We start from the raw sequence: 23,556 nt of genomic DNA, 5'->3' as shown, positions 1-23,556 counted from the left end.
CTAGCCAAGTCAACAATGAGAACTATTTCTTGCTGTTTGGTCTAGCACATTGAATCCAGAATCTCTGGGATGTGAGCCCACAATGATAAATGGGTTGATTTATAATTGATTGATTGATTGATAAATACACTGATCTATAATTATGCTTTTCCCTCCTTGGTAGAGCTTCCTCAGAATTCATTTCCCTGTAGATTTTGCTCATAAGAATTTAGCAAAGTCCTGTTACTCTTTTCTTATGCCAGCTTTCTCCACCTAGGTTTGCCTTTGTAATTTCTCAGGCACCAACTCCTCCATCACACACACTCAATCCATGCATTCCCATTCCAGACCTAGAGCTGTCACTAGAGAGGGTGAGCACAAAGGAAACAACAGCTTCTTACAAGGCAACTCCCTTAGGCAAAGGCACCATGCAACAAATTCCCCTTACTTTCCCAATTTCCACAATCATTATAGAAATTTTTTTTCATATTTTTTATAGAACTTTCAGGTGTTTTGAATTGGGAGGATTACTGTGCACTGTGAAACCACTATATCCCTGGAAACCTCTCCAGCAACAACTGATGCTGGTGATAACACTCCTATTTAGAAATCCTCCTTCTATGTTTCTATGTCTTCATTCTTCTAATTTTGCATCTTTGTCCAGTTTGACTGTTCCTCACTCTTCCAAAATGAATTTTGTTCTCTTTCTTCTCTATTTCCACGGTTTGAGCTACAATCAATCGATTATTTTCATCAATACATCCCCAGGCTTTACCTCTCTTTACATCTCAAAATTGCCTCTGCAACATCATATGTCCAAGACAGAACTCCCCTTCCTCCTGCATAACTCACCATAGCTCAGGTTAGGTTCTTGGAATCATATTTGAGTTGTCCCCTCCAAATCTCATGTTGAAATGTGATCCCCTATCAAATAACTCCATAAAGTATCTAAAATCTATACCATTTATTGGATTATATCACTTTCTGCTCAATAATTTCCAAAGGCTTCTCATTACCCTAAAGAAAAAAATTCTATAGTTTGAAAACTCGAGACTACTGGTGATCTCCTCAACTTACTCCCAGCCCTATAACTCTCCAAACAGATCTCCAGGTCACCCCTGACCTCCAGTCACACTCCCCAACATAATCACAAGTTTCCACTCACTCTCATATCCACCCTTCATGAGCTCACTTCAGCATCACTGTTCATGCTATTCCATCTTCCAATTCCTAACCCTCTACTCTCAGCTGAACTAACTAAAGAATCCAAGAACTGAAAGAAGACAGAACAAGAGAAAGAGGATACAACAATTAGATGCCAGTCGTGTTCTTGAGAGGATATTCTAGGTAGGCCTAGCCTTTCCATTCTTTGGCTAAATGATATGGTTGGATAATTGTCCCCTCCAAATCTCATTTTGAAATGTGATCCCCAATGTTAGAGGTGGGCCTAGTGGGAGGGGGTGTTTGGGTTAGGAAGGCAGGTCCCTTAGGAAGGTCTTGGTGCTGTCCTCAGGGTAATGAATGATTTATCATTCTATGAGTTCACAGGAGACCTGTTTGTTTAAAGGAGCCTGGCACCTCCTCCCTCGTTCTCTCACTCCCTCTCTCACAATGTGATACTCCAGGTCCCCCATCGCCTTCCACCATGAGTGGAAGCTTCCTGAGACCCTCACCAGAAGCCACGCAGATGTTGGTGACATGCTTGTACAGGCTGCAGAACCATGAGCCAAAATAAACCTCTTCTCCTTATAAATTATCCAGTCTTAGGTATTCCTTTATAGCAGTGCAAATGGACTAATACACTAAGTCAGAGAGAGGAGGTGGCAGAAATGACAAAAACCTCTGGAGAGATGTTTGGGAGACTGAGAGTAGAGGAAATCTGTGCCCCATGCCCAGTAGAACTCTGAAAATTGGCAAGATCCCAGGGTTCTCAACCTCACATACAAAAAGCATAGAGTACTTATACAGCAGGGCAGTAACAAATCTGGAACAAAGGACTTAGTGGTTTCATGGAGGGCCTGTGTATCCATGCAGTATCAAGCAAGAGAATGATGTCATTGTACCAGGGAGAAGCCAACCACATGGACAGCATGGACAGCCTCTGTACAGAGACAGAATTCTTATGGTTGCAACCAGGAAAACACAGCAATTACCTGGGTAAAATGACTTAAGACTGATGGGAATGAGAATGGCTCAGCTGATGCAGGTGTGGTTAAATGACACAGACCCACAGAACATATGGCTCCACTCAGTACCTGAATATTGCAAAGCCATGTTGCCTTCTCCCAAACACCCATCCTCCTCCCATAAATGCAACCTAGGCAGGGTGGGGAAGAGTACTATGTGCATGAAGATGAACTGTCTGTTACCTAGCAGAGTGAGGACCCCAAACAGAAATTAAACCCAGAGACAGAAATAATGAAAACGGTCTTTTCTTAACTGCCTGATTTTGTGCATGAGATTCATATCTGCATATGTGCATTGTGTATATATGTATGTATTGTTTTCACTCATTATATTACTGATGCAGTTATAACTATTGTGATGAAAAACTGTCTATCAGTTAAAAGCACTTTATGACTGGAAGGAACATCATTCCAAAGACTGTACTTCTAGGTACAAAATCATGCTAACCAACTAACCAGCAAAACAGACGCACACATTCTCTGTGGGAAACACTATACGTAAGGACCTCCAGAAAATTATTTTCACAACTTTTCTTAGAAACTCATGTAAGAATTAATTTATTATAAATAATAGAATCTGACAGCATTGGGAGGCAATTTGTAAATTCCATTCTATGATGAAACAGTGCAGCTGGAAACTTGGGAAAGGGACTAAGTAAGATGGCCTTAGAGGTGACTCCAAAACAGCAACCCTCATTATATTTTTAGATCCTGATTTTCCTTCTCCTTGTATAATTTGGGAACATTTAAATTGTCAATTGCAGAAAGTGATCAAAATACTTGAAAATTTAAGACACAGCTATAGAAGATATGCTTTTCAATATGTATATGAAGATATATGAATATATCAAAACATACAATGTCAAAAATACATGAATATGTAATACATACATATTATATTTACCTGTATATTTTAACCTATAACATGTCTCGCTTTTAAAATATTTTGACATGTGTGTGTATGAATCAGTGGGAAACATACTGATTTACATAAAATCATTGACAAAAGCAGCTTATTAATGTAGAAAACCAGCAGAAAATAGATGAATATGTCTAATCTAATTATAAACGATGGGAAGCATTAATGGAAAAAGTTGCATAAAGACACTGAAGCTGATTCAAGTCACGGGAAATCTCTAAGCGTTTTCTTCAAAAATAACTGTTAAATATATTTCATTGCAATTATACTTCACAACATGTTCATTCTCTGTCCCTATGGGATTCCATTTTGCATAAAACCTAAATAAAGTGTCAGACAAAAAAAAAAAAAAAAACTTTGCTGAGATTGGATTTAATTACCAGACCTAATTCTTCAGTATGGCACTCAGCCAAATATCTGGGAGAAAATGCCAACTGGGCTAGAGACCTGAGCGACTTAGCTAAGTGGAAGGGAAAACATTTTTCATTAATTGAAAGGACAAACACTTCATCTTAAAATGTCTAAAGGTGAGACGTATAGAACTAAATAAATCTATACTGCTGTTCAACAGCATTGTTTTGATAATCCTGTGAATTACTGTATCATCTGAAATTGCAAGAAGCATATTTTCACAGGCAAATTTCTACACCTGAAGTAAAATTTAATGTTTTTTAGAGCTTCCAGAATAGGCATTTCTATTGCTCATAAAAACAATTGCTTACATTTTCAGGGTTAGTTTTACTGCAAAGGGTATTCTGCAGTAAATACCTGTAATTGGTTGCAGTGCTTTGGTATGGCACAGTGTCAGTACAAAATTGTTAAGTGAAAAATCATTTTGGGAGCCTCTAAGTGGAGGTGTGTGTGTTCTCACAGGTTGAACTACCTCCTTGCCATTGAAGTGCAGTGATTGTACATGCTACTTCAAACACAAAAATGTGATCATTTTTCCCTTTTTCTTTTTTTTGAGATGGAGTTTTGCTCTTGTCACCTAGGCTGGAACGAAGTGGCATGATCTCGGCTCCCTGCAAACTCCACCTCCTGGGTTCAAGAGATTCTCCTGCCTCAGCCTCCTGAATAGCTGGAATTACAGGTGCCCACCACCACACCCGGCTAATTCACCATGCCTGGCTAATTTTTCTATTTTTAGTAGAGACAGAGTTTCAGCATGTTGGCCAGGCTGGTCTCAAACTCCTGACCTCAGGTGATCCGCCCGCCTCGGCCTCCCAAAGTGCTGGGATTACAGGCATGAGCCACCACACCCAGCCTCCCTTTTCAAAGTCATCCTGCAGTCAGCAACAATTAATATGCTTGTAAAATATAGAGATCACTTTACTGATATTATTAAATCAACACCGCATTAAAATAAAGTTTATCATCAATGCTCTAAGAAATCTTGAAATTGACATGCAACCTCTATTTTTATATTTTACAAATCTTTTTCCCCTTAGTATGTTTTAAGGACAATGACATGAAGCTTTAACTAGTATATTTCACTTTTATGCCAATATATTTTAAAATGTTATGTGATCTGTTCAAATATGTTTCTCAGCTGGGTATGGTGGCTCTGGCCTGTGGTCTCAGCTACTCAGGAGGCTGAGGCGGGAGGATCACTTGAGCCCAGCAGTAGCCTGCAATGAGCTAGGATCATACCACTGCACTCCAGCCTGGGTAACAGAGCAAGACCTGGTAAAAAAATATATATATATATTTAATATGTTTTTTAAGTAATGAGAAAGGGAAAAAAAAGGATTTGGCTACTTTAAGACATCTCTGCGGGACTTGCTGGTTTTATGAAAATGAAGTATCACTAACCAGGAGGAAGTTATTTAAAGGGACATTAATTGGTGGTTGCCAAAGTAACCTTCCCTGATTGGAGGAAAATCATGACAGGGAATCATGCTGCAGACAGAAATATAACATGGTTCATTTCCCTTTCTTCTCTCCTTGCCTTGGCCTGCAGGGAAAGAACAAGGAGTTTCTCTCTCCTCACAGCTGCCTGGGACACATGCGGAGTCGATTGTCACATTAAAAAGCCGAGGGATAAGCAAAAACACATCCAAAGCAGGCAGCCAGAAGGAAGAGAAGTCTGGGGTCCAAGTCACAGGATGCACATTGGAGGCAACTGGGAATGCCTCCTCTGCAGAGGGGACAAGTAAGGAGCAATACAGTCACTGATTCAAACATCTGGAGCACTCAAAGGTAGATGTCTTTAAAAATGTGTTTGTGCAGTCATGGAGGGCAAATTCTAGCCCTCCAAGCGAGTGTGTGGTGGCCAAAAGCCTCCATCCTCCTCCTTCCCTTGGTTTTCCTGAGTCCCCATTTTGCTACTTCAAGTTTCTCTCCTGGCTTTTTTCCTTCTCAAAAGAAAAAAAAAAAGTGCAACACACTTAGTCTCCTCCAGCTGCCAAAACAAAATGCCACAGGTGGAGTGGCTTAAACAACAGAAACATATTTTTCTCATGGTTCTGGAGGCTGCAAGTCCAAGATCCAAGTGACTGCAGGGTTGGCTTCTCCTGAGGCCTGTCCCCTTGGCTTGCAGATGACCACCTTCAAGCTGTGTCCTCACATGGTCTTTCATCTATGCATGCCCCTGCTGTCTCTTCCTCATCTTATGAGGTCACCAGTCCTATTAGATTAGGGCCACATCCTTATGACATCATTCAACCTTAATTACCTCCTGAAAGGCCCTATCTCCATATATAGTCATATTCATATTGGTGGTTAGGGCTTCAACATATGAATTTGGGGGTGATGGGGACAAAATTCAGTCCATAATATGCCCAGACAGAAGTGAGTCATTTATCCACCACTGGGGACAAAATTCAGTCCATGACATGCCCAGACAGAAGTGAGTCATTTATCCACCATTACGTATGGAATGGCAACTTTATTTTTTATTTCAAACTGTAAATATATGCACACATATATATATATGTGCATCCTAATAATGCTTTATTATAAAAATAATTCATGTTCCTCAGAGGGAAAATTTAGAAAACAAAAAATAGGAATTATCCATAGTCTGCCACCCAATCACTGCTAAAATTAGGCTCCTTTTCCTCATAACTTTTCTGAGTATACTTCTAAACTTGTCATCTCTATACATAGTCACTTTTATATACTGTTCTCTTCACTCATTAAAATATAAATGTTTTGATATTATTTACAATCCTTCAAAATATTTAATGACTTTATACTTTTCATCATAATGTTACGTCTAGTTTTAATTATTGGGCATTTAGATTGATTATCGTCTCTATTATAAGTATGTTGGGTTGGTTTGTTATTAACCAATGCATTTATTATCCCTCAAAATTCTTGTTTTGCATCGCAATTCTCTTTTAGGCCTTTAGATGTTGCCTTGGGGAAAAGATGATACAGATTTAGAGTTCATGCTCAGCTTCCGAGTTTTATAATGGAGTTTTGACTCTCACAGCAAACATGAAGCAAAAGGTTATTTTTGAGTCTCAAAAGCCTGACTTTTGAGTGTCAAATAAAATCATGGTGTATTTGTGGCATTTCGTTTATACCAGGAACAATAAATGTGAAAGGATGTGGAAACAGTCAACACAGTTCATCCAAAGTCCCAGAAGTCAGGGAGAGAAGGATGCTGTGGACACATACGACTGAGTGTGCACTCAGCAGTTGAGGATGTGTATACTGTATGTTGTGAATGGAGTTTCAAATTCAGGGACTGCGATGCTACAGTTGACAGAAAAAGAGATGTCCAAGAAACAGAATTAGAAAAACAATTTTGGGGATAAATTCTTTCTCTAATCTTTGATAGCCTACCATGTTCATTTCCACTTAAATAGATAGATAAATATCTCATTTTTCCATGGATAGAATAGAGATAGCTAATTGTCTATCTCAATATTTATTTTCCACTTTTTCTCGATAAAAAAAATTAATCAGTGCAATCATATGCCCCACTGTTCTCCAACCGTAGGTATGACCGTGGATCCAAATTCTTGCCATTGAGAAATAAGTAAAAGTGTATCAGGTGCCTCTAGGAAATCTTCTTAAAAGTTTCCATCCTGGAACATGAACGTGATTATCTGGGGCTTCAACTGCCATCTCAGAACATGAGGACAAGTTCATGCTCCTGGGCTTGTGCAGTGAAGAGTGGGAAGGGGCCTGGTTACCAACAATTTTGCCAAGTTGCCAGACTAGCCGCAGAATTGCTTTTACCTGAGGAAAACACAATTCTGTCATGTTTAATCTACCATTATTCTTTATTATGGGTTTTTCTGTTATATGCAGCCAAACCTAACCCTACCAAATACGGTGTGGTACCTGCTGATTTGGAATAGCTGAGAATTAAGTATTCTCAAGCTACAGTAGGGGACCAAGACACAAAACAGAAGACTGTGAAGCTAAAAAGAAATGGAGAAGTCATTTGGCCAAGCTGCTCTATTTTGTAAACTTGATCAAATCTCTCTGGATTAAGGCTGGTCATCCATAAAATAATGTCCACATCTCAGCTTCCGAGATGGTTATGATCTGGTCCCTTCCGCTCCATCCTTATTTCACAATATAGAAATTATCCTCAGGAACTGTCAACTCATGTTAGTATCTTGATAAAACATGCACATCATTTCCCCATGTGTTAATTATGTGCCAGTCCCTCTGTTAAAAATACACTTTCTCTGCTTAACCATTGTGCTCAAAAATTCCCTTTTTGATGAAAGCTGTCTACCTCCAAACTCCCAGACAGGATGATCACTTTCTCTTCATGCTGTCCTTAAGATTTATGTATTTTTATATTATTGGACTCAAACATGTAAATAAAGTCAGCATCTAATGCAATATTATTTATTTCTATATTCCTAGTACCCAGAACAGAAATATACAATAAGTGCTGAACAACTGTTTGTTGAATTGAATCACATTTCATATTAGGAAATTAAGGACTCTGAAAAGGTTACCACACTGGGTTTTAATGAGCAAAGAGAGCCAAGATTTATATCAAACGTTCAAACAAAAGAGGAGAAAATGAAGCAAAAATATTAATTTTAATGTTAGCCCCACTAACACTCCCCAGTTTTTCATCTTCTTAATTCATTGGGCTTAAACATGAAGCCTATGGTCAGCCAGAGATGCTGATTGCCTTGGGAGAGCATTGCTCCCATCTCCATGAGCCCACACCCTGCACTGAGCTCTGCTGACTTGTGTTTCCTTGAGGTTCCAAGGGCAGGCGGCTTAAATGTCATCCCCAGAAGAATCTGCAGTGAGTCAGAACCATACATTCCGTATGTCAGCTTTGAGTCCATTCTGTAGGAAGAGCTGAAAATGTATCCCCTATTCTATTTTCTGTCCAAAATTATGTCCAGGCATACTGTCTAATGTAGCATGTCAGAGATTCTGCAATGAGATTGGACGCTATCTTGAAGATATTCCAATAACCAAACGTCTATAAAGAGATGCCTCTTATTTGAAGACAATTTCCTTGCTATTATTAAATTCCAAGGAATAAATTTATATCTAAAGATTAGATTGCTTTACAAGTTTAAGTTCAAAGACATGAAAATCTAAAAGAACTAAAGTTTGAAATAAAATTCTCTTGCCCCACATATTAAAATTCAGAGTACAAAGTCCACTTACAAAACAAATACCCTTCCCCTTCATATCATCTTTTCCACAGGCTTAGTTGGCAGGATTTGCTGTCTGGGTAGAGTTGAGGTTCCTCCAGTAACCACCTGTCTCTCTCTGCAATGGGTCTGGAGCTTCCAAAGCCTCTCAAGTCATAGTAATTCAATGCCCAGTCTCTCAGGGGCCTTACTTTTAAAGAATCAAAACAGCTAACAGGACTCACAAAATAACCACACCCCTTTGTCACACGCACCCAATTTAGAAAGCCAATCTCCTGCGCAAAGGTCAATTATTCCAGGCAAAATTGCATTTCCAGAACCAGAGCTACCAGGACCCCAGTAATCCTGGTATCTGAGAGAAAAGGAAAATCTTTCTGGAGTCAATCTCAACAGACGTCTCATTCAAGACCAACTGTCTGTATTCCACAACTTGCTTACTTAAGCCCAGTGGAAAAATATTCTCCCAGGAATATGTTTATTTTGCATTTACCATTTACAATTACATTTCCATATCAGTTTTTTAACTTTTATTTTAAGTTCAGGTATACATGTGCAGGTTTGTTACATAGGTAAATTTGTGTCATGGGTGTTTGTTGTACAGATTATTTCATCATCCAGGTATTAAGCCTAATACCCATTCGTTATTTTTCCTGATCCTCTTCTCCTCCCACCCTCCACCTTCTGGTGGGCTCCAGTGTCTGCTGTTTACCTGTCTGTGTCCATCTCTTCTCTTATAAAAAACTTAAATTTACAAGACAAAAACAAGCTCATTAAAAATGGGCAAAGGACATGAACAGACACTTTTCAAAAGAAGACACACATACAGCCAACAAGCATATGAAAAAAAGTTCAGCATCACTGATCATGAAAGAAATGTAAATCAAAGCCACAATGAGATACCATCTCACATCACTCAAAATGGCTATTGTTAAAAAATCAAAAAATAACCAGTGCTGGCAAGGTTGCAGAGAAAAGGGAATGCTTATACACTGCTGGTGGGAGGGTAAATTAGTTCAACCATTGTGGAATGCAGTGTGGCACTTCCTCAAAGACCTAAAAATAGAACTATCATTCCACCAAGCAATCCCATTACTGGTATATACCAAAGGATTATAAATCCTTCTGTCATAAAGACACACACACATACGTTCACTGCAGCACTATTCACAATAGCAAAGACATGGAATCAACCTAAATGCCCGTCAATGGTAGACTGGGTAAAGAAAATAAGGCACATAGACACCATTTCTTTACATTTCCATTTTTGTGGGAAAAAAATTCCATCTATGTTTCCTGTGTGCTTGCTCGGAGCATTAAGAAATATAAAATCAGATCAACTTAGAAAAAATGTTAAAAGTTTATTGTGCACACTAAGAACAGTTCTCAAACTGGGAGACTTCAAACTGAAAGCAGTAAGAAGCCTCAAGTAAAGCAGCCACAGTGCAGATTATAAAGCACAAAGGAGGAGTATTTTAACCTTTTTTTTCTTGCCTGTTGTATATTACCATCCTTTTTAGGGAAGTAGAGTTGTTTAAGCTCATTTGTCTCGTCGATTGTTTTGATTTCAACTGAACCATGTTCATAGAGCTTATGTTCTGTTTCCATCATGATTAGAGCTAGCATTATGGGGAAATCAGGATGACTTAAGTTTTGACTACATGGTTATGGGCAGTTGGCCCTGGGGTATATCTAAACTATGGCCTTGGTTCTTCCTTCTTTTTTAATAGTATCATTTCAGGCATTTCTGTCTCCTTGCAAACTTGAAATAGACATCTGAAATAGCAGCAGCCAGTCCCCAAAATCACTGTGGGTTCTTTCTTCCCATCAAGCATACCCAGAACCTCTATTTCCATTTTCCCATAGAATCTTAGGTTTTTAAGCCCTTGATGGTGCCCTAGATTCAGTCTCTAATCCATGCCACACCTGCACCATCTCTCAGGGGCAGCCATTCCTAGTCCTGTGCCACAGGGGCTATTTCCACCATCTGTAGCTATGGAACTACTTGGGACATGAAACCCATTCTGCTAGGAAAGACTTCTTCATTCATAAAATTCGTCTTAGCTGAAGAATCACCACTAATAGATTCCTGCACTAAAGCAGTTTTGTTGCTTCTGAAATTAAATTTCTGATGCATTGGTATTTAACTTCCCTGTGCTAGTCCCCAACCCCTTTCAAGGCTACTTGAGTTTCTTAACAATTTAGTCTACTTCTTAAACCAGTCCTTTTTCTTCTCTAGTCTATGTAAGAGCTAATGCTGCCTGCAGGAACTGAGTGGCTCCCTTCCATTTACTTTGTCTTTGCTTTCCGTCCCAGCAATTATTTTTATAACTACTCTGGATTCATCTGTGAGGTCTACCACAGTAAGAGAGAAGAAATCAACAAGCTCCCTGTTCACCGTTCAGATTTTGTTTACCATAATCTCAATGACACGGATAATCTCCCCAAGAGAGATTCTTCCATCAGACAGTTAACAAAAACCTGAACTTGGTCTCTGATTGTCACATCTACATTTCTTCATATCTTTCTACTACCTTCCATTAAGATCCTAATTTCATAAATTCATCAACTAAGGTCAGTAAGTTCTCTCAGAGTAAATGCAATGCTTGTATCTCCCTGTGATGACTGTGTCACTTGGAAACTCATGTAAGAAATGCTTTGAATATCTCTTATGCATTTTCTAAGTCTGTCCAGATTTCTACAACTCCTTGGTACAGCTGTTCCAGTCTTTAAGTAGTAGTTCCCCAGTTGCTCCAAGTGAGGTCCTGTGGGTTTAGAAAGTCACCTCTCAGTGACTTGGGTTTTCTTGGATTTATCATCCTGGACTTCTCTCTCTTGGGTTCCATACACCATTTATGATTTAGTAACAACAAACATATACTTCCCTCTTTAAAAGCAGTTAGAATTTAGGTACCTTTTTCTGCCCCTTGTATGTTGGCCTAACTCCATCTTCAACGTACCTTTCTCCCTGTACTCTTTCTTAGTGAATAAATAATCTCTTCCTCCAGCCTATCCTGCCTACTTTCCTTTATTAATCTTCCTCTGTTTCTGGATTTAATGGAACTGAAGTACCATCTTTTAACCACTCTAGTTTTTTCTTTTCTTGAGCAAATGGGATAATTGGAGGCAACCAGTTGCAGGCACAGAATACTTTGATATCCTTGTGTTTGGGTTTCTAATAATGTCATTTAGTTGATTTTCTGTCTCAAGGGGATAGCAATTTCTTTCTATTTAATAAGAGTTCACATCTCTTATTTCCTAATTAATAAAGAAAGTCTAATGCACATCTATGGTGAAATCACAATTTGGGTCTCAGATAGCAAGTCAGGGTTAGAACTTAAGATATTAATGTATTCAGAGCCAATTTGGGATTCTATAATGGGAGAGGGAGTCTTAAAAGTCTGTGGAAATGCCACATGAAAGGTTAGCAGGTGCCTTCACAGCCCTCCTTGATCCTGAAAGAGGTCTTCTCTTGAATCTGGAATACCCAATCTAGATTATCTAGCTGGTCTTGGTACTAACCATGTAGACCTAGAGCCCCTCTAGTGCTCTGTTATACATGCAGAGCTAGTTGCCTTGCAGTTTAAAAGTGGCAAATATTCTTCTGACCACCAATGTTTAAAACGCCTGTAAAACTCTTCTCTACAATGGAATCTTGTCTCAATTTAGGACAAGGTTGGTCTGTGCATTAAGCTAAAACAGTCTCTACCTGAAGCACCCAACACAGCTAAAGGACTGTGTCTTATTTTCTCACATGAGTTGCAAAAGTCATAGGTTGCAGTCACCTGCCAAGCTTAAAATTCCTCATGACAGCCAGAACTTTCTTCCCAGGCTATAGAAGTTCAAAGCCAAATGCAAACAAGTAAAAATCAGTTTGACCTAAAATAAGTCTCTATAAACTATTATAAGTCTCTATAAGTCTCTATAAACTATTATACTCAATACATTTATTCCCTAAAGTCCAAGACCCACATTTGTAGGCCCTGGATGCACAAAAACTTTCTCCTTCCAAACTTTCTCTTTTATTATTATTTCTCAATGTTCCTGGTGAATATACCAAATTTTGAGGTTTCTGAGGGTTACTCCCCAATAAATGGCACCATTATTCTATACTCTGCTTAGAACAATTTGAGATCAACAAAACAGATTCAGTGGGAAGCCAAAATATAACCTGTTACTGATAGAAATTAGGCCAGAAGACACGGTTTTAGGTGGGGGCAGTGCTAGACTTTAGGCCTCCTTACAGGCAAGAAGCCTGACTACTTACACATAGGCTCATTCTCAACAGAAAAACAGTTGGAGCCACGTCAAGTAGGTTCACTGATTCTTCTCAAAGATGACAATTAAATAAAATACTCCATCTCTCTAAGAGCTGGATGAATAAAGACAGGCCTGCAGTAACACTACTGAAGCTTACTTCCAGGAAAGAAAGATTAGAAACAGGAAACAATTATTCCTGGATGACAATAACTTACAGTTAAAATCTTTGCTTACTGCTTTTTATATTGAAAGTAACTTTTCTCAAGATATTTGTGCAATTCCGATAGTGCAATACTCTCATAGTTAGTTTTCAATACCATGTTGCACCTCAATTTAATAGATCTCATTTGTGGAATATCAATGTTTCACAATATCAATGTCAATTCATTTTTTATAAAATTTGATATCTGAAAGCCAATTTTAAAATTCAGTCTTCAACTTCACAGTTTGGGGAATGGATTCATACTTAGGTCTGTTATTTAAATGTCTGGGTATTCTTTTCCCACAAGATTGTAGACCAGATTATTCCCAGACAAATAGTTTCCTAACAAGCCAACTGCAGAATGTGTGAATTGGATCATATATGTGTGCAATGCTTTAAGAATGACCTTACACAAAAAATAGTCACTGTTTAGATGGGTTATACAGTTGACCCCTGAAAAACATGGGTTTGAACTGCATGGGTCCATTTATATGTAGGTTTTATTTTGCCTCTGCCACCCGAGACAGCAAAGCCAACCCCTCCTCCTCAACAGCCTGCTCAACACAAAGACAAAAAGGATGAAGACCTTTATAATGATCCACTTCTACTTAGTAAATATATATTTTTAGATAGTAAATATATTTTTTCTTCCTCAGCACCTTCTTAATAACCTTTTCTTTCCTCTTATCTGACTTTATGGTAAGAATGTAACATATATGACATACAAAATACGTGTTATCTGAGTATTTCTGTTGTTGGTAAGGCTCTGGTCAACATTAGTCTATTAACTTTGGGGGAGTCAAAAGTTCTATGTTGATTTTCAACTGTGACGGGTTGATGCTCCAACCCCCGACATTGTTCAAGGGTCAACTATATTATAAACTAAGGAATCCAATCTTTGTAAAGCAGGAAATGGGGGTAGACAAAAATTAGTAGATTTTCCCTTGGATGACATGAACAATTCAAAAATCATCTGCATATATCCTTGTGTAACTACAGCAGACGCTTTAATTATGGACCCAATTTATCAACAAAGCATTATGCTCTCAAGCCATAAGAATCAATCTAGTTCATGATGTTAATTTCTCATTCCATGGGGGGTTTTGGCTTGCTTTTCAAAGAAATTCATGCTGAATCAGGCAATTAGTAAATTTAAGTTTTATACCCTTCCAACTGAATTTATTTTGTGAGGAAAAAAATCCAAAAGTAATATTAACTACCACAGAAGAATTGTCTTAGTCATGTTTTCTAATTTTGATCAATGTATATTAAGCTTATTGACTTTTCAAAATTAAAAAAAAGTTGTGACTCATGAGCATCAAGTTTTCAAATCCTTTATTAAAATTATCATGTACAAAACTAACTTAATTCAGTGATGTATTTTAAATATCTGCACTTTGATCATCATTAAAAACAGCATAAAATGAGTTTGTCCTGTAAGTTAACTGTATTTTCAAAACAATACTTATGTTTAGATATACTTTTGCTAATGTTTGTTTTTCTAAGTCAATATATATTGTACTCACTCATTTATGAAACTGACATTTGCAAATTGTTTTGCTATTCTGACAATTTTTCATATAGTAAATATTAATTTTACAAGAACATAATTTATTTCAATCAATTTAAAATCAAAGCCTGATTAAATTTTGATGTTTTGTCAGTGTATCAATTTAAAAAATCATCTTTCACACCTAATCATAACCTGTTGTATGATTTGTTTCATAATGATATATTAAGCTGTATTCCTTCAAAATAGATACATTTTATTATAAATTAAAAATATCCTTTACATCTATAAAGAAATACGCATGCTCAATTTTTCTTGAACCATATAACCCTCTCTTACCTCTCATTTTACACCAATTTTGATAAAAGGGTTGGTTATTAGAAAGTTTATTTTTCTCATCTCCACAATTTAAAAACAAAGAAAAAACTGTGTAAAATAATAGCTAAAACTGGTGAGAAATGGAAAATGCATACCTATGTAAAAAAGATAGCCACTCCACAATTCAAATTAGTAACATAAAGATCAAATTTGATTTTTTAAGAAAATCAAGAAGTTTATGTTTTTGAAGTATTTCTATATTTTTAAATATTGACAATTAATAATTGAAAACAATGTGTAAGCTAGCACTATGTAAATCAAAGAAAACAGACAAATGTTAACATGTAATTATTATTCTCAACCCAGCAGCCAGTTGATTGTTGAAACAGAAACCTGAACACATCGTAACTCTAATACTTTTTTGTTTGTTGGTTTGTTTTTTTTTGAGACAGAGTCTTACTCTGTATAGTCCAGGCTGGAGTGTGGTGGTGCAATCTCGGCTCACTAAAACCTCTGCCTCCCGGTTCCAGTGATTCTCTTGCCTCAGCCTCCTGAGTAGCTGGGATGACAGACATGCACCGCTACTCCCAGCTAACTTTTTGTATTTTTATTAGAAACAGGGCTTCACCACGTTGGCCAGGCTGGTCTCAAACTCCTTACCTCAACTGATCTGCCAGCCTCGGCCTCCTTTGGGATTACAGGCATGAGCCACTGAGCCTGGCCTACTCTAATATTCTTTAGTGGCATCCTTTCTCACTTAAAAAAAAAATCACTGCAATTGTCCTACAAGGCTCTATATCAGTGATGGCCTGGAGAAGGGTTATACTAGCTCACAAGAGCTGACTGTTATATTTTCCATTGCTAGCTTGAAATTGGCTATGGTAAGAGTGTTTACACCAGAAAAATTGCAAACACTACAGATCAGGACCTTTTATTATTGATTTTTTTCCCTAGAGAGCCAGCTGCTAAACATTTACCAGAATACCAGTACCCTATATGATCTATCCCACCTCACCTCCATGTTAGCTCAATGTTCTCACCTGATCTTTTGCCATTTTCCCATTTGCCCAACCTATTCCACTGGCATATTCCTTCCTGCTTCAGGTCTTGCATATACTGTTTAGTCTGCCTGGACTATGTAAATTACTGTGTAACACAGTCTATGTAAAACAACAAACCAAAATTCTCCACCTCCACAGCACACATGACATAGAATATTTTATCAGTTTGTCTGTCTGTCTGTCTGTCTATCTATCTATCATCCTGCATTCATCTCTTTGTGACAGGATGTAAACTCCACAAATCTATCTATCTATCTATCTATCTATCTATCTATCATCCTGCATTCATCTCTTTGTGATAGGCTGTAAACTCCACAAAGGAAACCTATGTCAATTTTGTCCTGCTGTATCCCCAGTACCTTAAAAAAAGCCATGGCAAACAGCAGGTGCTCAATAAATATTTTTCTGAACAAATGAATGGATAGAAGTTGCCCTTAGTGGTCTAAATCTAAATATTTACATTTCTATCTCTTTTTAATAGCAATTACTTGCCATGTTGAGTATGAAGAATTATTGATTTTTAAATGCACAAATAGCTGTTTTGAATGACATCCATGCTTTTGGTTTAAATCTCTTATGCTCATCTGAGTATGCCTAGCCATGAGTCCATCTAGTCTGCCTGTTATGGTTCATTTGATGACAAATACAGGGAGAGATGAAAGCAACATCCATCTACAAGGGATAAAGGCCAGAGCTTGACAAATGACTGTCAAAATGGAGAGAGCAGTCAACTTACATGCTAAAGGTTTACACCCGGTATCTAGAAGAAAAGTAGTACCCTGACACAAGCAATAAGCTAAGAGAAGTAGCTGGTTTAACAGATGCTGGTGAATTTGTTTTAGATAAACCAAAATTGAAATGGCTGATGGTTGTATTAGGAAAAGCACCTCATGTCTGGATGTGGGAATCATCAGCACATGTACTCTTTTTGAACTCAAAACTGAGTTGTCTCATGAACAGAAGTAGAAAGGGGGAAGGAGGATGGAAAAGACAGATATTAAGCTGGTCACTGAATAAAGAAAATTAGGTAGAACCCCAGATAATCCCCACTGCTGTAGAACATGGAAAAGAATCAGAAAAGATGACATTGAGAAAGGAACAATGGGAAAGGTCTACTTTGGGCTGGAAGAGATCAAAAGCTCAGTGTGGAACATGTTCAGTTTGAGATGTCTCTGAAGTATCTGTGAACGAACGTCAGATAGGTGTTTAGATGCATAAGTGTGAAATTCAGATAAAGTTTGAGCTCATATAAATGGAGTTAACAGCTAATAGATGGTATATGAAGCCTTGGGCATGTATAAGGTCACCCAGGGAGAGAATCTTATGAGCAGCAGAGAGTCGAGAATAAAGCTATATTCCACATTTGATGGCTTGGTAAGAAAAAGCCTGTAAAGTGAGCAGCCAAAGATGTAGGCGAAAAAATACAAGAGAATATTTGTCTCAGGGAAACCATGGAAAAAGGAGATTCAAGAAAGGGCAACACATATTGCTGAGGTCAATTAAAAGTTCACTGGATACAGAGCAAGAATTCACTGGATGGAGATACACACATACATACCTCCCTATCTTTTAGACTAAATTGTATTTTTGAAGTTATAAGAAGGAAAACCAGATTAAAATGGATTGCAAACTAAGAAAATGTAGGCAATATGAACAGAAAACACTTCAAAAATGTGTAAAGAGTAGAAAGAGAGGGTGCAAGATGAGGATGTGAGGTATATGAATGATTTTTTTTTTAAAAGAGATACTTGACCATATTTATAAAACAATGAGATGGAATTTCTGCTTCTGGTATGGCTGACAATCTTACAGTAGATAACAACTATAAGCTTTGAACAAACTTATAAAAAGCAACTGCTGGAGGAGGAGGAGAAGCAAGATGGCCAGATAGCACCTCCTAGAGATTATCCCCCTCCCCCACCGCAGGAACACCAAATTACTACCCACACAAGAAAGCACCTTTGTAAGAACAAGAAATCAGATGAGTGATCACAGTACCTGATTTTAACATTGTATTAAAGAAAAAGGCACTGTAGAAGGTAGGAAAGACAGTATTGAATTGCCTACACACCCCTCTCTCATCCCCCACCAGCTGCAGCATGGTGCAGAGAGAATCTGTGTAGGCCAGGCATGGTGGCTCACGCCTGTAATCCCAGCACTTTGGGAGGCCGAGGCAGGTGGATCACCTGAGGTCAGGAGTTCAAGAGAAGCCTGGCCAACATGGTGAAACCCTGTCTCTACTAAAAATACAAAAATTAGCCGCGTGTGGTGGCAGGTGTCTGTAATCCCAGCTACTCGGGAGAGGGAGGCAGGAGAATCGCTTGAACCTAGGAGGCGGAGGCTGCAGTGAGCCAAGATCGCACCACTGCACTTGAGTGCCTGGTCAACAGGGTGAGACTCCGTCAAAAAAAAAAAAAAAAAGAGAGAATCTGTGTGCACTGGACAGTGCTTCCCCGTCACAGTGGAGAGCAACACATGACAGAACCCACAGAGGGAGCATTTAGACCAGCCCTAGCCACAGGGGAACTGTCTATCCCAGTGGGCAGAAACTGAGTTCCAGCTAGCACCATCATCATGGGCTAAAGCACTCTGGGGTCCTAAATAAACTTGAATAGCAGTCTGTGCCACAAGACTGCAATTCCTGGGCAAGCTCTGGTGCTGTACCGTGCTTGAGTCAGCCGACTTGGGATACACAAGACCCAGTGAGACACCAGCCAGGGCAGCCAAGGGAGTGCCTGCATCACCCCTCCTCCAATCCCAGGCAGTACAAATTGCAGCTGCAGAAGAGATTCCTTCCCTCCACTTGAGGAGAGGGGAGGGAAGAGTAAAGAGGACTTTGTCTTGCAACTTGGAGACCTGCTCAGCCACAGTAGGACAGCACACTTGGTAGAGTCCTGAGGGCCTCATTCCAGAACCTAGCTCCTGGATGACCTTTGTAGACACACCCTGGGCCAGAAGGGAACCCGCTGCCTTGAAGGGAAGAACCCAGCTCTGGCAGAATTCATAATCTGCTGACTAAAGAGCCCTTGGGCCTTGAAAAACATCAGTTGTACCCAGGCAGTATTTGCTGTATGTCTTGGATGAGACTCAGAGATGTTCTGGCTTCAGTCCTGACATAGCACAGTCCCAGTGGTGGTGGTCATAGGCATGCTTGTATCACCTCTCCCCTAGCTCCAGGCAACTCAGCATGGAGAGACAGAAATTCCATTTGTTTGGAGAAAAGGGAAGAGAACAAGAGTCTCTGCTTAGTAATCTAGGGAATTCTCTTGTATCTTACCCAAGACCACCAAGGCAGTATCTCTATGAGCCTGAAAGAGTCACAGCATTACTGGGGTGCCCCCTAATGCATATATGGCTACAGTAACCAGACTTGGATCACAACACTCAATTCTCTCTCAATACTTGGAATGCCTTCCCAAGAAGGACAGGTATAAACAAGCCCACACTACAATAAATACCGTAACTCTTCAATGTCCATACATCTATGAACATCCACAAGCAGCAGGGTCATCCAGGAAACATGACCTCACCAAACAAACTACATAAGGTATCAGTGACCAATCCAGAAGTGAAAGAGATATGTGACCTTTCAGACAGAGAATTCCAAATAGCTGTTTTGAGGAAGTGCAATGAAATTCAAGATAACATAGAGAAGCAAGTCAGAGTCCTATTAGATAAATGTAACAAAGACACTGAAAAGTTTTTAAAAATCAAGCAGAAATTCTGCAGCTGAAAAATTCAATTGGCCTATTAATAAATGCATCAGAGCCCTTTAATAACAGAATTGATCAAAAAGAAGAATTAATGAGCTTGAAGACAGGCTATTTGAAAATATACAGTCAGAGGAGACAAAAGAAAAAAGAATAAAAAAGAATGAAGCATGCCTACAAGATCTAGAAAATATCTTCAAGAGGGCATATCTAAGAGTTACTGGCCTTAAAGAAAAGGTAGAGAGAGATATAGAGGTAGAAAGTTTATTCAAATGGATAGTAACAGAGAACTTCCCAAGCCTAGAGAAAGATGTCAACATTCAAGTTCAAGAAAATTATAGAACACCAAGATTTAACCCAAATAAGACTATCTCAAGGCATCTAATAATCAAACTCCCAAAGGTCATGGATAAAGGATCCTAAAAGCAGCAACAGAAAAGAAACAAACAACATACAATGGGGCTCCAATATGTCTGGCAGCAGATTTCACTATGGAAATGTTACAGGTAGGAAAGAGTGGCATGGCATATTTAAAGTGCTGAAGGAAAATATATTTTATCCTAGACTTATATCCTGTGAAAATATCCTTCAAACATTTAAGGAGAAATATAGACTTTCCCAGATAAACAAAAGCTGAGGAATTTCATCAACACTAAACCTATCATACAAGTAATGCCAAAGGGATTTCTTCGCTCTGAAAGAAAAGAATGTTAATGAGAAACAAGAAATCATCTGAAGGTACAAGACTCACTGGCAATAGTAAGTACATAGACAAACACAGAATATTATAACACTGTAATTGTGGTGTGTAAACTATCCATATCTTGAATAGAAAGACTAAAAGATGAACCTATCAAAAATAACTACAACAACTTTTCAGAACATAGCATAATAAGATATAAACAGAAATAACCAAAAGTTAAAAAGCAGAAGCGATGAAGTTAAATTGTAGAATTTTTATTAGTTTTCTCTGTTAGTTTTTGAAATTAGTGTTAAATTGTCATCAGTTTAAAATAATGAGTTATATTATTTGCAAACCTGATGGTAACCTCAAATAAAAAATCCTACAACAGATACACAGACAAGAAAAAGCAAGATATTGAAACACACCACTGAGAAAATCACGTAAGCAGGCAAGCAAGAAGGAGGGAAGGAAGGCCACAAAACAACCAGAAAACAAATAATAAAACGGTAGTAGAAAAAACAACTGCTGGAGAGAGAAGAACAGCAGAAACTGGAAGGTAGTCAACAACTGGAAGGTGGGCAGAGCACTAGAGTTTTTCATTTTTAGGGCATTTAGCCTGAGGGCAGGCCACAGTCATCACTAACATGGGCAGCTAAAACTCTTACGAAAACTTTACTGTCTTATTGGATTAAAGAACCAGAAGACTAGGGGGCAGCCACTGCTGCTAGAAAATGATAGAGGCAATCCTTTAAAAGAGAGAACAAGAGAGCTTGAACCCTAATTCTGCAAATACGTTCTTCTGTAATCTCTAAAGCCCAAATCATTCATAACCATAATTGTGAACTACTGTTCACAATTACTCAACAAAGAAGTAGAAAAACATGATTAATCATCAAAAAAAAAAAAGACAATCAACATAGAACAAACCCAACAAGATGGGAAGCTTAACAAGGAAGATGGGCAGCTTCTCTACTGTATTAGGAGAATATAGGTTGCATATAAACGTAGATATAGTCAACAGGATGCATACAAATGAGGATATGGTAACATAGGCTGCAGATCGATTTGGTTTTGGTAGCTAACAAGAAGGTAAAGTTATTTGCTCCAAATTAAGTTTTGGAAAAGGCATTGTGGAGACTTGATCAGAGAAACATATGTCCGTTGGGCAGTGTTGACAGCCCATTTCTTGGTTGGTAGCTGTGAATTTATCAGAGTGGCACCCATGATCAGCTGGATCCAGTTTCTCATCTGCAAAACAAGATCATAATGTCTAGTTCAAAGAGTGTTAGGAGAATTAAATGAGAGAATGCCTGTGAAGAATCTAGCATAGTGCCTCACATAAAGGTACTTAATGTTATTCTAGAGAAACTGTGTCAAGCTCTTTCCATGCCTACAGCTAGTAATTATTTTGCACAGCTGCTCTTCAGGAAGTTGCTTAAGTTTCTGGTGCTGCTATATTAAAGAGAAGGTAACTTCAGTGGGCAATCAGCTAATTAAACAACTGCAAAAAGCACATAAGCTACTAAGCCACAAAGGTACCATATAGTGTTTGTAAATTGGCATTAGGCTGCAATTTAGATAGGAGCTGAGGTTTGTGGAGACCACTATTTTTGCAAAGCTGCAGAGAGGAAAGTAATTTATTGTAAGTCTTGTACACTATAATCAAACTGATAGAGAACATCTTGTGATAATGCTCCAAATTTCCATAGACATTGTAAACAGGAAAAAAAAACAGGAGCAAATAGCTAGAGAAATCTGTTCATCAATTTGAAAAATATGAGATGACTATGTTTTACTTGGGAACAAGGTACAAAGAAAATTGCTGCCAAGAGGAGGTTTTTTTTGTTTTTTTGTTTTACTTTTTAAGGAATGTGTTTTGTGATTAAGTGCTATAATTTGGAAATAATATTTAATGTACTATTACTCAATTCTGATAAATCTCAGAGTGTAAAACAGCACTTAAAACTACAAGTTTCTGTTGTAATGTATACTGCACAACTACAAATCCCATGAACAAAATTTTAATTTATATGAAACATAAAATCATAGATTTTTAAAGAATGGTATAAGACAGTGATTCACACATGGAAACCAGGGCCTTAGGTTAGAATCCTAGCTTCAAGACTTATACTGCCACTAACTGTTAATGGGCTTGCCCTCCCACTGTAAAACTAAAAAACTGGACAAAATATATAAAGCAACCAATAAGGTCAACTCTACCATCATTCTGGCTTTCTGCCTGGAAGAAAGTGGCTGCGGGGTGGGAAAGAAAAACCTTCCTTCCCACCCTACATTTGGCTGCAGGGTAGGAAGGAAAAACCCAGGTAGAGAACTGTGATAACAGTGAGTTGAGGAAAAGGAGCAGAATTCAGAGAGGCTGAGGTAGCTGCCTATGTTGGGCAGAGATCCGGAAAGAAGGGAGTTACACAGAAAAGCACTCCTACGTAAGAGTTGCCTTGTTATCTTTGGTTGATTACTAACGCGCAAGTAGCTGATACAGTCTGGATCCACTGGACAAAGAGGGTTCACATCTTAGGTGGGATGGAGTAGGATGGTGGAAGATTAGATTGTATTACATTACTCAGAATGGCATGCAATTTGAAACTTACAAATTATTTCTGGATTTTTCTTTTTTTTTTTTTCCTGAGACAGGCTCTTGCTCTGTGGCCCAAGCTGGGGTGCAGTGGCATGATCATAGCCCATTGCAGCTTCAACTTCTAGATTCAAGTAATCCTCCCACCTCAGCCCCACTAGCGGCTGGGCCCACAAGCACATACCACTACACCCAGCTAATTTTCTATTTTGTTTATCATTTGTAGAGACAGGGTCTCAATATGTTGCCCAGATCATCTCGGGCTCCTGGGCTAAGCAACTTTCCTGCCTCAGCCTCCCAAAGTGCTGGAATTACAGGCATGGTCACCGCACCTGGCCACATAATATTTTCAAATTGCAGTTGACCACGGGTAACTAAAACCATGGAGAAAATAAAAACTGCAAGCTGAATAATTTCCAGAGCTCCCACAAGGCTGGAAGATATTTGAGTTCTGGTGACCCAGAATGGTTATACCCCAATGATCTCCAGGACATGCAGTAGAGACCCCAAAATATCATGCCCCTATTTTAAAGCTAAATTAGGAC

General features: G+C 38.5%; 1 protein-coding gene and 1 long non-coding RNA gene across 3 annotated transcripts in view; one reads left to right on the top strand and one right to left on the bottom strand.

Moving 5' to 3' along the window:
- Window positions 1–1,225: 1,225 nt before the first annotated feature.
- LOC129526507 (uncharacterized) overlaps window positions 1,226–23,556 on the top strand; it is a 31,438-nt gene continuing 9,107 nt past the window's right edge. The window contains exons 1-2 of one of the 2 annotated variants that reach the window (XR_008671168.2): window positions 1,226–1,326; window positions 5,045–5,283. This is a non-coding gene — a long non-coding RNA (uncharacterized lncRNA). Of the gene's footprint in view, window positions 1,327–2,061; window positions 2,137–5,044; window positions 5,284–23,556 lie in introns of those variants that run through there. The other variant, XR_008671167.2, reaches the window with a different exon arrangement.
- RFC3 (replication factor C subunit 3) overlaps window positions 14,453–23,556 on the bottom strand; it is a 34,049-nt gene continuing 24,945 nt past the window's right edge. The window contains exon 9 of the mRNA XM_019039922.4: window positions 14,453–21,666. Within this exon, the coding sequence (XP_018895467.1) occupies window positions 21,514–21,666 (153 nt within the window). The 3' untranslated portion in view covers window positions 14,453–21,513. The remainder of the gene's footprint in view (window positions 21,667–23,556) is intronic.

The sequence above is a fragment of the Gorilla gorilla genome, chromosome 14 (assembly GCF_029281585.2).
Source record: "Gorilla gorilla gorilla isolate KB3781 chromosome 14, NHGRI_mGorGor1-v2.1_pri, whole genome shotgun sequence".
NCBI lineage: Eukaryota > Metazoa > Chordata > Mammalia > Primates > Hominidae > Gorilla > Gorilla gorilla.
The sequence above is the reverse complement of the archived record's forward strand: the minus strand, read 5'-3'. Positions and strand labels throughout refer to the sequence as shown.